Source organism: Microtus oregoni, unplaced genomic scaffold (genome assembly GCF_018167655.1).
Source record: "Microtus oregoni isolate MIOR12 unplaced genomic scaffold, Mior012 000034F_ref0000314, whole genome shotgun sequence".
NCBI lineage: Eukaryota > Metazoa > Chordata > Mammalia > Rodentia > Cricetidae > Microtus > Microtus oregoni.
In genome coordinates, this window is record NW_024543093.1 from 1,760,065 (window position 1) to 1,775,033 (window position 14,969).

Genomic DNA, 14,969 nt, shown 5'->3' on the forward strand with positions numbered 1-14,969 from the left:
ATATGTTTTTCTTTGGGTTCTCCTTATTTAGCTTCTCTAGGATCACTAATTATAGGCTCAATGTCCTTGGTTTATGGCTAGAAGCCAAATATGAGTGAGTACATCCCATGTTCCTCTTTTTGGGTCTGTCTCACCTCACTCAGGATAGTGTTTTCTATTTCCATCCATTTGTATGCAAAATTCAAGAAGCCCTTGTTTTTTACTGCTGAGTAGTACTCTAATATGTATATATTCCATACTTTCTTCATCCATTCTTCCATTGAAGGGCATCTAGGTTGTTTCCAGGTTCTGGCTATCACAAACAATGCTGCTATGAACATAGTAGAGCATATACTTTGGTTGTATGATAAGGCCTCTCTTGGGTATATTCCCAAGAGTGGTATTGTTGGCTCCAGGGGTAAGTTGATTCCGAATTTCCTGAGAAACCGCCACACTGCTTTCCAAAGTGGTTGCACAAGTTTACATTCCCACCAGCAATGGATGAGTGTACCCCTTTCTCCACAACCTCTCCAACAAAGGCTATCATTGGTGTTTTTTATTTTAGCCATTCTGACAGGTGTAAGATGGTATCTTAAAGTTGTCTTGATTTGCATTTCCCTGATCACTAATGAAGTTGAGCATGACCTTAAGTGTCTTTTGGCCATTTGAAGTTCTTCTGTTGAGAATTCTCTGTTCAGCTCAATGCCCCATTTTATAATTGGGTTGATTTACCTTTTCCTACTGCACGTACTGGCTTTGTGGGAGCCTAGGCAGTTTGGATGCTCACCTTACTAGACCTTGAAGGAGGTGGGTGGTCCTTGGACTTCCCACAGGGCAAGGAACCCTGTTCGTTCTTTGGGCTGACGAGGGAGGGGGACTTGATTGGGGGAGGGGGAGAGAAATGGGAGGCGGTGGTGGGGAAGAGACAGAAATCTTTAATAAATAAATAAATTTAAAAAAAAAAAGAATGGTTCTGGGACTTGAGTCATGTTAGGCACAAATGAGCACAGAACGGACAGAGTCCAAGATCTACCTTACACATGGACACCGTCATTTTTCTACCCATAGTATGCCCTTTCAGCAGCCAATTAATTCACTTTACTCTCTTCCAATCAGCAGTGGCCGCGTCCCGGAAAGTTTGACCCGCGTGAGCTACCGTAGGGCCCCTCCTTCCGCCACTCTGTTCCGGGCCAACATGGCGGCCTCCGAGTCAGTGCCGGCTTCGAGTCCCGACGCTGCAGACGAGGAGGAGACGATCCTCTATGACTTGCTGGTCAACACCGAGTGGCCACCCGAGACAGAAGTGCAGGTGAGCCGGACCCTCCTTGAAGGCGGTCGGCGTGACGCGGGCGCTTGGAGCGTGGAGCCACGTAGCGGTGCCACGCAGCCGGGTGGAGCGGGGATGGCAGCTGTGCTGTCGCCTGGCAACGGCTGGGCAGCTGGGTCTGGGGCTCTCTGAGGGGTGTCTCTGGAGTCAGAGTTCGGCTGTCGGTCCTCAGTCAGGCTGTCACCCGCTCGGGTGGTCGGTGTCACTCGCCTGCCTTAGAGGGAGGGAGTCCTTGCCACATCCGGACTTGGCTTGCTTTCTTGTTCTCTGTGGCGGGAGAATTTTTTTGCAGGACCCTAAGGTCTTCTCGACATCTCAGTAAGAAAGAGGCTTGTAAGTGTGTGGTTTGTCTGTGTGTGCACACGGTCTTCTTGACATCTCAGAAATAGGCGTGTACGTGTGTGTGTGTGTGTGTGTGTGTGTGTGTGTGTGTGAGAGAGAGAGAGAGAGAGAGAGAGAGAGAGAGAGAGAGAGAGAGAGAGAGAGATCAGAAATCTGCCTGCTTGCCTTCCTGTCTGTCCGTCTGTCCTGGGTCCCAAAGATGAGTTGTCTTCATGGAACTTCCACTGTGGAGGAGAGAAAACCGACCAGTGACCGTTTCTCCTTACCAAGCTTTAAGTGGCCTGTCTGAGCAAAATGCGAAGGGAGTGAAAAGAAAGAAAGAAGCTGCGGTCGTTCTCCAGTTCTGCAGGAGACGAAGTACGGTGTTTGCTAACTTATGGACCCTGGAGTTACTCATTTCCTAGGGAGAGCCTGCTAGTCCTAGGGTGAAGAACAGGAGCCTGAGGACCATTTATTTGGCATATCATACAGAGGGCCTGACATGCCAGTGTATTAGGTCCAGTGTATTAGCATGCACGAAGGACTTTTATTAAAGTTTCTGAATCCAGCCTACTGAGCTTCATTGCCATCTTTTCTGAAGGTTTATTCCCCTTGTCTTGAATTATGTCTTGTATGGCAGAGATCTCCATATATTGTTTTCATTATTTCCTGCTTCTCCTGAATAATGTGGACATTTTGTAGATCATGAAATTAAGAGGCTGTTTCGTGCTGCCTTTTAGTTGGATAAAGACAGCTGACACTTCTGACAACATCTGTAATAATGTCTCAGCATGCTTAACATTACACATTGATTTAAAAACAGCACAGCGTCACCTTGTACGGAAACCTCTTTGTACTTTGCCCTCTCGCGTCTGTCTTTATTACAGATTTCCATATCTACTCAACACAGCTATTGACCTTTAGGCTCTGCGTCTGATTCACTTTTCTATACCCCCGCGGTGCCAAATTGTCTTCTGATGATTGCTTCATGTTTGTTGAGTGGGCTTCTTAGGGAATAATCTACTTGCTCTTGCTGATGCTTTTATTCATTATATTCTTGGTAGGAGTTTAATAGTGTACTTACTATACTTTCATATAGTACTCACCATAGGAAATATTGTTGTTCTTTATCCTACAACATTCAGTTTATAATTATGGAGTCAAATTATTTAATGTACTAGTTATATCTGTGTTTTGTTAATAACATTGTCTCAGTGGATACACAATAGATAACTACTTTTCCTCTGAGTAAAATTTGTTTAAGGTTTCTGTGGTCTACTTAAGTCAACTGTACTGACTTGTCAACCAGTATAGTCTTGAATGGTCAAACCCTGACCTTGTCTGGCCCTACACATGATAGGCAAGTTTCCTATCATTTAGATACACCTCAGCCCTGTCCCTGGTCTTTTTTTGTCTTTTTATTTGTGTTTTGATTTGAAAACAGTTTCTAACCTCATTTTTGTGTTTTTTCTGACATGTACCTGTAATTGTCAGTTTCACTCTTAAGCCACAGAAACACAGTCTAGATGATGTTATTTCAGTCTGGAAGAAGTTTTAAAATACTGATAGTACTCAATTCTCTGGATAGAAATAAAGAAGTTTAAATTAATATGTTGTGAGTATTGTAAAATTAAAAAATGTAAGTTTAAAACATTTTAAATTTTTTTTTTAAATTGTAGCTTAGAGGCAACCGAAAGCATGGGGCATCATTCATCATCACAAAAGCCATCAGAGGTAAATACGATTCGTGTTTTATGTATTACATAGTTAGTGGGCTGTTTTTTCTCAATTCACAACTGTGCAATTCTAGACAGCCTAGTGATTTAAAAAGGTTCTTTTAGACTTCTGATATAAAACCTAATGAAGGTAGTTAGCATACATATTATCTGGCTTTAATCTTATATGTAATTATTTCTACAGATTCATGTATGTATGTGTGTGTGCGTACGTAGGTTTTCAGTCTTACCTATCTCTAACTCAGTGTAGAACTAAACTGTAGCCTAAGTTTAGCCATTACCTGTGTTGTACCAGGAGGTGATGAGAAAGCCCAATGTGAGATACCATTGCACATGTTTACACAGAGGTTCAGATAGAATGTGAAAAATATTCAAATTACAAGTGTGATTAAATTGAGCATTCATTTAACCAATGATAGACTTTATATATAAACCAGCAAGAGTCTGAAAAAGAATTGAGGACCAGCCTTTTTGAGCTATGAGGACTTTATTATATTAACAGATTAATGTAATTCTTCCAGCAGACTGTTAGGGTAGGTGCTGTCTTATATTTATTTATTTCATATTATATGTATGTATAAATGTATGTGGGTGTCCCTGTGTGTGTGTACCATGTGTGTGCAGGAACCCATGGATGTCTGAGGAGATGTAGGGTTTGCTGGAGCTGAAGTTATAGATGGTTGTGCGCCACCATGCCTGTGCTGGGAATCAAACCCAGGTCTTAACCACCAAGCATCTTTCTAGCCCCTACCATTAATGTTTTCAGATGTGGAAATTTGTTCACATCGTTCTTTGGGAATGTGATTACCTGTCTGTCCTTCTGGCCTTTTAGGCCATCCTTATGTTGGGTATGAGTTCCTTATGAAGAGAAGAATCAGTTCAAAAAAATTGAAAACTTATGAATAACTAAGGTTGTGTGTATTCAGTTTTCATTATCACAAACAAAGTTTTGACTTAATTTAGAAAACATATATAACTGATTAAAATAATTTAGAAAAAATTTGAAAGTATAAGTAACTACATATCATAATAAAAATTTCTTCATTTTACAACCTAGATATGATGTTCTTCTTCAGACTTTTCTCCCTCACTCTATACCTAGCTGTATGTACAGGAGTGTGTGTGTCTTTCTGTGTCTCTCAAACACACACACACACACACACACACACACACACACACACACACAATATAAAGAAGTCTTAAACCTGTGTCTGAAATTTTGTTTATCGCAGACTTCTCCAGGTATTACTTACATAGTTGTTGCAAAGTTCAAATTACTATCTTGATTTAGATTTTATACTTCATATCAATAGATTTGTTTTAAAGAGCAATCTACTGTAATTCCTAGTAATGATTTGAATAAGGTTTCATAGATTAAATTTAGCATCTCATAAACCATTTTTTAAAATTAGTAGTTGGAAAATATTTCAGTGTTTGAGTAACGTAAGCGTGGACTTTAATATAAACAAATATATGGTCTTATAAAAGTTATAGTGTATATTAGGTTGGTCTCATTTTATAAGTTGTTTGCAAATGGCTGCTTCTTTTTCTTACAGATCACCTGTTATTTTTTCGTCAGTACATCTGGTACAGGTGAGCCTTCAGTTTTTACAAAGATTGTCATTTGTGATTTAATGTTTTGAATATCAGATTAAGGTAAAGATATACATATCTCCAATATATATGGAAATTCAGGCTTTGGAAGTTTGTTCCAATTTGTTGTTGCCGTTTCAGTTTCTTAATGGTGTGTTTGAAAAGCTCAAGTTTTTTTTTCATTTTTTTTATTAATTAACTTATTTTACATCCCAACCATGGCGTCCCCTACCTTCACCCCTCCCCCATCCTCCTCTGTAATCACTCAGAAAGGGGCATGCCTCCCATGGCAAACCTAGTTTTTGATAGGCATTTCACAGAATTTGGTGTAAGCTGCTGATGTCTCAGTACACTCATTGTTCCCTTAGTCCATAGTGATCATATTCTGCTCGCTTCCATTCCTCTGAAGAGCATCCGTAACTGCATAGGAGACGCCCCTATGCTGCATGTGTGTCTTGTAAATGATAAGCAGCACTTTTGTTCTTGTTATTGCATCAACTCTGTGGTCAAAAGCTGGCTTGCTGTGTTGTAGGTCTTCAGATTTTACCTCTTGTGCTTTTTTTTTTAATTCTTTGAATGTTGTTATGTTCAACTATGATGCTGATTTTTCAGGTTCAACAAGGACAAGGAAATAATTAATCTGATAAAATGATATAATTTGGCATTTAGCAATGTTTGTAGTGTTTTTTAAAAGTAGACTTATTAATTGCATGTTGCTTTCTCTAAACCTTAAACTTAACAGTTCTAAAGATAAGATAGTTCTAAAATAGAGACCTTTGATCACTTGTAGAACTATTTGCTCAGTGTTTTTTTTTTTATTTTATTCTCTCTGTCTCTGTTTGTGTGTGTGTGCACGCAAGTGTGTGTATGTGATATGTTTGTTTTTGTTAGTTTTGATTTTTGAGGATGTAGGGCGCAATAGGGTAGAGATGGTTGAGGAAATTGGCTGCATTGGTAATTGTATGAACTATAAGTATGCCATTGGGTCTTTATCTCGTACTTATGAAGTTTCATATATCATATTAGTAGTTTTTGAACTGGGGAGATGGCTCAGCCATTAAGAGCACTGCTTGCTCTTTTAAAGGTCCTGAGTTAAAGTCCCAGCAACTACATGGTGGTTCACAACCATCTATTATGAGATTTTGTGCCCTCTTCTGACCTGCAGGCAGATCACTGTATATATAATAAATAAGATCTTTTAAAAATTGTAAAAATTTGGTAGTTTTTGGATTTAGGTTTACTAATATTCAAGTTTTTTAATATAAAACCCTCTCTTTTAATTTTTCCTCCTTTCCATATGATTTTCATGATTCATTCTTAAGCTAGCTTATGTGCTGTGCTTTCAGCCCTGCTCCGTTTTTGCTTCCCGAGGGACTGGTTCGCTTGGTCAATAAGCAGATAAACTGGCATTTGGTTCTTGCGAAGTAAGTATGTATAAATTCACTTCAAACTTCTGTCTGCATTTCTCCTAAATCTAGATTCAGACATGGATTTTAGGGGTCCTTGTGGCTTTCATTCTTGATTTGTATTAAATTCCCTTTTGTTACATATGGTCATTGTTGCTTGAACATATTAATTTAAGCTGTATTGAATCATTTCTATGATTTTGTACTTGTATAGTTGTCAAGTCAGAAGGTAGATAATGAAAGCAAAACTTTAAAAAACTTACTGTAAAATAATCCCATCAAAGTAAAGACTCCAATACTCACAGCAGAATTTCTTTCTCTTTTCTCCCATGAAGCAATGGCAAGCTTTTGGCAGCTGTCCAAGACCAGTGTGTGGAAATCAGGTAATTGTTAATGTAGGCTCTATGGAAAATTTCTTTTGAGGAGAAAAACCCTCATTCCTTATACATAAGAGCTAAAGTTTTAATCTTTTCATAGGTGATATTTGAAGGGATTTTACTTTTGTGACGTATCAAAGACTGACTTACAAATGACGCTCTCTTAGTGTGGTTTGCTCATCTCTGTACTTATCTGCTGGCTCCCGAGAAGTGATACCTTCTTGCTACATGAAGATAATATTCTAGAAGTCTGGAAGTAACTGTTGTTGGACTAGTTACTGATGAAATAGTTATTTAGACCAATGTAAGATGTCTCAAGATATGAAACAAAGCAGGGCAATGTTGTGATATTTAACTCCTTTGCTTTTTGAGGGGCCTACCACCCAGCTCCCAGATAAATCACAAATGGAGACTTATTTTAGTTATGAATGCCCAGTCTTAGCTTGGCTTGTTTTTTTTTTTTCTGCCATTTTCTTAAGTTATCCCATCTATCTTTGTCCTTGGGGCTTTTTCCTTTTCTTACATTGGTATATCTTATTTTTCCCTCATTCCGTGGCTGACTGTGTAGCTGGGTAGTTGGTTCCTGATGTCCTCCTCTCCTTGTTCTCTTAATGCTCATCCTCTCTCCTCCCACATTTCCCCTTCTATTTATTCTCTCTGCCTGCCAGGTCCACCTATCTTTGCTCCTGCCTTGCTATTGGCTGTTTATCTTTTTATTAGACCATCAGGTGTTTTATACACGCAAGGAACCACAGCTTTATAGAGTTAAACAAATGAAGCATAAACATAAGTCACACACCTTAAAATAATATTCCCCAGCAGGGCAGCTTTGCAATAATGGCATAAGTGTGGGAATATAGAACTGTGAATGACCAAGGTGATTACTGGAGATCTGTGTGGTGTCCACTCAGTACATTCAATGATACTATGTTCTTATCTAAAATATCCCTCTAGGGGTTGGAGAGATGGCTCAGTGGTTAAAACTGCTTATTGCTCTTGCAGGGACCTGGGTTCTGTTCCCAGCACCTGACCTTCATGGTGGCTCACAACTGCCCATGGCTTCATTTCCAGGGACTTTAATGCCTTCTTCTTCTTCTCACATAGACACATACATATGTACATTAAAAAACGTACTTTTTAAGCTGGCCTGGGTTGCAAACTCAGGAGTAGTTGGTTTGTTTTGGAATTTGCATCAATCCACCAAATATTTGCCATTTCTAATATTGAGGGTCCCCCTTTTAGTAGGCAAAGCCTACCTATTGGTTGTCAGATATAAGTGGAGGGCTTGGGTGATGGCTGAGCAGATAAACAGCTTGCCATGCCATCTAGAGGAGGGGAGTTTGGATTCATAGAACCTATGTAAAAGATGGGTGGGCATAGTGTCCTACCTGTAATCCACTTCCTGTGGTAGGTGGAAATGGGATCCCCACAGCAATGCAGTTAGCCACAGAAACTGAGAGCGTTAGCTCTGGTTTGAACATGAGACCCTGTGGCAGCATATGAGGTAGAGAGAGACTGGTAAGGAAGACACCTGTTGTCACTTTTGGGCCTCCCTATGTGCACATGTCCACCTACACATATGTGGGTGTGGATGCATACTGACATGCACAGCACACATATAAATACTTAGATACTAATAGAAATGTCTTCTGCTGTTCCACTGTTCTCACTAAAATAGCACTAGTGCCCATTCAGTTGCTCTTGCGTTGGTGTTCATTTTCTGCCCGTTTTCGGTTTTTTTCTTCCTGTGTATCCAAGCAGAACTGGATTCTCGCAGCTCTTTGGAGGAGTAGAAAAGTCTTTCCCTGTCAGGTACTGGCTTCAAGTGGGGAGGCTTTCTGAGTCCTTTCAAGCCACCAGGGAAATAATGGCAGTGATGACAATCTTCCCTTGCTCAGCACTTGAACCAGATATGGCTACATAGATCCCTCTGTGTTGTTTTTAAGCACGTTGTTAAGCATCCATTTGGCAGCATTTGAATTTATACCATTAGTAGGGATGGCTAGATTCTCCTATTCCGTTTGTTGCAGTTCTGTGAAGTGTTTTGAGAAACAAGCTTATAGTATATACCTTACTTATAAACAGCAGTCAGAACACAACATTCACTTTTCCCTTGAAAAGAGAAGATGGATGAAGTGATTTTTGATATAAGAGTCAGGGCATGTATGTGCGATCAACATATTTGGGTCTGAGAGGGAGAGCTTGACCAAAGATCCATGGAACTTGCCAATGAAAATTTAGGAGAAAGGATAATTTGCAAAAGCTTTGTAATACACACAAATTTTGGTATGAGATGAGCTCCACCAGGAAGCCTTTGAGAGCACACTATGTGTGGGGAGCTCCTCACACCATGACACCGGTAACATTGAGCACATGTTGGGTTACTCTTATTAAGTTGATGCCAGTGCTGGGTGTTAGGTACTCCTGTTAACTCATGATATTCTCGTAGGTCTGAGATGTTGGGTAGATTTTCCTCTGCTTTGAAAATGAAGGATAAATGATACATGTAAGAATTCAGGATCCATTTTTGTAGCTTCAGGTTTTATGCACTGTGTTTCTGATGTGGGATTCCCCTCTGTATGCTATGAATATGTTTTATTACTATTAGTTAATGAAGAAGTTGCTTTGGCCTATGACAGGGCAGAATTTAGCTAGTGGAGAAAACTAAAGTGAATGCAGGAAGAAAGGAGGCGGAGTCAGGCAGACACCATGTAACCACCCAAGAAACAAGATGTGAGGTAACAACCCACAAATCTTGTGGTAAAATATAAAATAATAGAAATGGGTTAATTTAAGATGTGAGAGCTAGCTAGGATACGCCTGAGCTGTTGGCCAAAAAGATTTATTTATTTATTTATTTATTTATTTATTTATTTATTTATTATGTATACAATATTCTGTCTGTGCATATGCCTGCAGGTCAGAAGAGGGCACCAGACCCCATTACAGATGGTTGTGAGACACCATGTGGTGGCTGGGAATTGAACTCAGGACCTTTGGAAGAGCAGGCAATGCGCTTAACCTCTGAGCTATCTCTCCAGCCCCGCCAAAAAGTTTTTGTGTGATTATTCAGGTCTGAGTGGCCAGGAAACGAAAGTACAGTTTCCATTTCCATTCCAGCCATGCTGTGCTTTGGTATGGATGCTGGGTGTCCCCCTCATTATGATTAGCACTTCTGTTTTCTACAGATCCAGCATGTGCCATTTTCAAGGAATGCATTGTGAATGAGGCCTGGGACCTGCAGCTCTGATTTTATTGTGTTTTCTTTATAGTTAGGGATCGTCTCCCTCAGTATGATATATTCCCACAAATATAAGGGTGGAGATGTAGCACAGTGATAGAGCTCTTGTCTACCTGGGGCAAAGCCCCAAGTTCAATTCCCTCCGCTCAAAAAAGGTCACTTGACCTCCACTTGTTCCATTTCTCTGAACATAATAGGAGTTGCTAGTCTCCATGTGATGAACAATGCCAGTGCAAGAGGAGGAACAGATGCTAAGAGGGGATTATGGGGTGTAGCTTTGTTCAGAGTTGCTGTTTAGCTGCTTTTGTGTTGAATGGATATAGGCACAGGTCTGGACTTGGCAGTGACCTGAAAGGAAGTGTTTTCTAGTAAATGAGGAATAACCAGCAAAGTACAGTGTATGTAGCGATTGTCTTGCAGCTTTTCTTTGAGATGGGATCTCTCTGTGTGACCCCAGCTAGCCTAGAACTTTTAATTCTCTGCCTCTGCCTTCTCAGTGCTGGGGTTACAGGTGTGTGCCACCATGTTGGGCTGTTTTTGAATTTTAAAGTCACTTTCTCTCTTCTCTCTGTGTGTATTCTATCCACAACAGTGATGAACACAAGTGGCTTAATTATTTCAAACATTGCTGAGATAAAATACCTAACTAAAGCAGCTTAGGATCAAGGAGTTCATTCTGGTTTCTGGGAGCTGTAGTCTGTCGTAGTGGGGAAGGCATGATGGAAGGAGCCTGAGGCAGGCTGGGCGAACCACATGAGTGGTCAGGGACAGGGAGAGGACAGGAAGGAGGGCTGGGCTCCACAACCTTCACTTCCTTCAGCAAATGTCCACCTCCTAAAGGTCACACAACTTTCCCAAACAGCCCCCAGCTGGGGGGACTAAGTGGTAAAGCTCGTGGGCTTATGCAGGGCAATTCCTATTTAAACCACATATACAATGTGAGACCTGCTCAGTGGTAACTGTAGCAACACCGCGCATGTGTTTAAGGAGTAGTTCTTTTTTTTTTTTTTTGATTCAAGTCAACTGTGGGAGTTGGTGCTAGTGTTAAGACCTAAGGGTCATTATTTGCCATAGGAGTAATTGTGAACATGAAATGGTTCCTGAGAAAAGAAACACCGAAGCAGTTTAATTTTTGAGAGGTAGCCCTGCTTTCTGCAATAGTATTTGGGTTGTTGTTTTCCAGTGTTATTGTGTTAAATGCTGTCACTAACTTACTATACTGTCCTTAACTTGCTTGTGTTAGGGGCTGATTTTGGATAAAATAACAATGTGTGAATTCTTCTTTAATTTGCATGTTGGCAGTAGCTACAGTTTTTGAGTGGTTAATAGATGTTTACTTTATTCAAATAGTGAAGTAATAATTCCATATGGTTGTGGGCTGCTGCTAGTATGGGAACTAGTTAGAAGTTGTGAAAGACCCCAACAAAGACAAGAAGAAACTGAAGAAAATGTGTAAATATCCCTACCTCAAGTTTGCTCTATGAAAGTGAATAAAGTATGATGGTTTTAGCAAAGCTGTTAGGTCCATCCCTCTTTCCTCTTCCCACTCATTTGCTGTCACGTGTAGGATGGATTCTATATTCACTGACATCTCCTTCAGTTTTCTCTGGGCTGTGTGAGGCGCTGTCATCCCATTGGCTGAAGGGAAGGTTATGCTCATCCTTTGTCTCAGCCCCTGAGATGGAGCCGGAAATCAGGTCAGCTTCATTTCAGAGCCGGTTCTCTCTGCCTCGTCCCACTTGGGAGCTAAGAAGTGTGTTGTCTTGGATACTTATTTCTGTATTTATGTCTGTAGTCATAGCTAACATTATTTGAAAAATAGCTAAAATATGAAAAGTTTTGTAAATTATTTAAAAAACAGTGCTTAGTTAGTCCGTTTAGAAATAATAGAAGATATAGTTAAATAGAAAGAATTAGTAATTACCTTTTTGACTATCCAACTTGTTTACTATTAATATTTTGATATATGTTGTTTGAAACTTGTCTTTCTGTCTGTGTGTATGTGTGTGTATCATTAGTGGATAATATTGTTTATTCTTCTTGATGTCAACTTGTGAATTACTCTTGTGATTTATACATTTAATTTACACTTTAAAATTTATATCACTTTTTTCCTTGGTAACACTTGAAATCAATTTATTATGAAATTGTTCTATGTCAGGTATAGTAATTGAATAATATTTCATTGGATGTGCACAGCAAAATTTAATTAATCTCCCATACTTGGTATGTTTTTCTTCTTTATAAATTGGATTACCTTAGTTTCCTTGATAACTATATAAATCTGTAATTACTTCCTGGGAATAACTTCATAGAAGTGAAATTGGTTAGTCAAGTTCTATAGATATTAAAGTTTTAGGTAATTATTTTAAAATTATGTTCTTAAAAGTTCACCAGTTTTTGTTTTGAACATAGTTTGTACTAATTATGCTACTACATTCTATATTTCAGGATTATAGATTGTAAACAGGTCACTGCTTTATGTATTATAACATATTTAGGTTATGTGATTTATTAAGTTACTGATTTGTGATCAGGCTTTGTAATATGCTAAATATCAGTGGTTCTTAACTGATACAGTGTGTGGAGCTTTAGTCTATAATCTTACTTGGGTCCCATCCTAGATTTATTGAATCACATCTTTTGAGCCGGTGGTGCAGACTCCTACTGTATCATAAGATCATGCTTAAGCCCACTTCTGCTATATCATAGTATTCCTCTTCTAGCCCCATTTCCGTAATAAGAAGATTGCTAATGAAAGAATCCAGTTTGGGACACTAAACCACCTGTCTTTGTGACAGAGGGATTACCTACTATTATGTACAGGTGTTGTCTAGATCACAGTGTTTCGTAGACTTACATATCAGTTTATTATGGTAAAACTATTGTTTTTATTTTTCATTTGTAGGTCTGCAAAAGATGATTTTACATCAATTATTGGGAAATGTCAAGGTAAGAGTTTCCAAAATATTGAAATATGAAAATTTAAATTTTGTAATGATTTACAATGTTTCTGTAAAGTTTGAATAGATATTCCCAAAGTACTTACTAGTAAGATATTATCATGACTTTATTAAACTTATTTAAAAAATTTTAATTATTCTTTAATCTTTAAATGTTTTGATTTAACATATATACTTTTTAGGACTTTGAACTTAAATTGTGTTTTAAAATATTCAAGTCCATTTTTTTTTAAAGTATTTGTAAGTACTGTAGTCTTTTGTAGTACAGGGATAAATACTTAGTTATAATTTTAAAGTTGTTCAGATAAAAACTAATAAAAATGTTTGGAATTTGATCTTTCTTACTAATTCTTCTAAGTTCAATATTAGATATTTTGTTTTATTGACAGAAAGCTAACACATTCTGGCCTCATTTGTGTTTTCTGTTCTAGAGATATTTTGTTTATGATCTAACAAAGTTTCTGAAGATTAGAGTGCAAAGCTAGCCACACTAGTCAGCCATATAGTTTAGGCAGTGGTGACAAACATCTTTAATTCCAGCAGCTACATTAGTTAGTCATAGAGGCTGGGAAGTACTGGTCATGCCTTTAATCCCAGCACTAGAGAGGAATATAAGGCAGGATGAGATAGGAACTCGTCTTTTTCAGTCTGAAGGTTTCATAGAGGTAAGAGCTCTTTAGAGGCTTGGCTACTTTGCTTTTCTGATCTTCAACTTGAACTCCAATATCTGTTTCTGGGTTTTTATTAGTCATGCTACATCTAATGCCCAACGTTTGGGGTACAAATTTATAAAAAAAGCCATTTGTCTGTAGCTTTGCAGCCACCTGCATAGGCTAGAGCTACATGTGACTGGAGTCACTGCTTTACCGCCTTGTTTTTCCTTACCATCTCATGGTGGACTTTCCTTGAACCCCCTTCTTGCACTGCTGCCAAATTAGGTAGCTGCCTTGAAATCTAATCAGACTTTTACTCTTCTATGCAGTGAGAAAATTGGGAATTCTTAAGAGAGGAATTAGTTAAAAGGGAGAGTTTGTTTCCCATGTTAAAAAATGGGGAACACAGTTACAATAGAGAAAATCTGTCTCTATATGATTATGTAATTCATAAATTAAAAATGAAACAACTAAATGAAGGGATACTCAACTGGGATTGATATACTGTTAATTGTCATTTTGATAATCCTTGTTGTTTTGATAATTTATTCGTTTATCTCTTAAAAAGTTGTTTGGTTTGACTGCCAAGATAAAGGCCTTAGAAAAACTTAATAAAACAGATCACAGAGATATTCAAATTTAGACATAGGAATTTAATGGAGAATCAGTTTCAGCATTACACTATAAGGTTAGAGATAAACAGCCTAAGGTTTTTAAACAATCTAGTAACCTTACAGGAACATCTGCCAAATGATAGATATACCCAAGGTTATGCAAGAGTTAAATGGACTCCTTTGGAAATGTTGGATTTAAGGAGATTCAAGGAAGTAATAGTCTCAAATGGCAAGCATTCACCTTTTGTGAAGCAAATGTTAAACTCAAGGTCAGTTTGTAATAGAAGTATTCCTAAAGGCTGGATAGACTTGGTTAAAGCTGCTTTAGAGCCTGATCCACATTTACAATGGAGTACCTGGTTCAGAGAAGAGGCTAAGACAGTTGAACAATGGAGTAAAGCTAGACGTAGGGAAATCTTCCAAGATCAACTTCTTGGAGAAGGAAATTATGCTATTGTAGAAAGGCAATCTTTATATGATGACTGCATCCTGGCTTTATGCTGTATAGCAGCTTTGAATGCTTGGGACAGAATTGGAGAAGTAGGAAAGGAAACTAAGTCATTTACTAAAGTTATACAGGGCCCAAAGAAAGCCTTTATGGATTTCTTACAAAGATTGACTTCAGGAGTAAATAGAATGATACAAAATTCAGAGCTTAGACAAATAATAATTGAATCTTTGGCTTTTAAAAATGTTAATTCTCAATGCAGAAGGATAATTAGGTCTTATAGTCAAGATCAGCACCCTTAGAGGAATGGA

The 14,969-nt window shown here is 38.5% G+C and overlaps 1 protein-coding gene across 1 annotated transcript in view; it reads left to right on the forward strand.

Annotated features, from left to right (window-relative positions):
• The first annotated feature begins 1,163 nt into the window (after nucleotides 1–1,163).
• Nucleotides 1,164–14,969, forward strand: part of LOC121432455 (neuroblastoma-amplified sequence) — a 309,448-nt gene continuing 295,642 nt past the window's right edge. Inside the window, exons 1-6 of the mRNA XM_041630447.1 lie at nucleotides 1,164–1,288; nucleotides 3,307–3,361; nucleotides 4,920–4,956; nucleotides 6,303–6,380; nucleotides 6,698–6,745; nucleotides 12,889–12,932. Coding sequence (XP_041486381.1) covers nucleotides 1,175–1,288; nucleotides 3,307–3,361; nucleotides 4,920–4,956; nucleotides 6,303–6,380; nucleotides 6,698–6,745; nucleotides 12,889–12,932 — 376 coding nt within the window. The 5' untranslated portion in view covers nucleotides 1,164–1,174. The remainder of the gene's footprint in view (nucleotides 1,289–3,306; nucleotides 3,362–4,919; nucleotides 4,957–6,302; nucleotides 6,381–6,697; nucleotides 6,746–12,888; nucleotides 12,933–14,969) is intronic.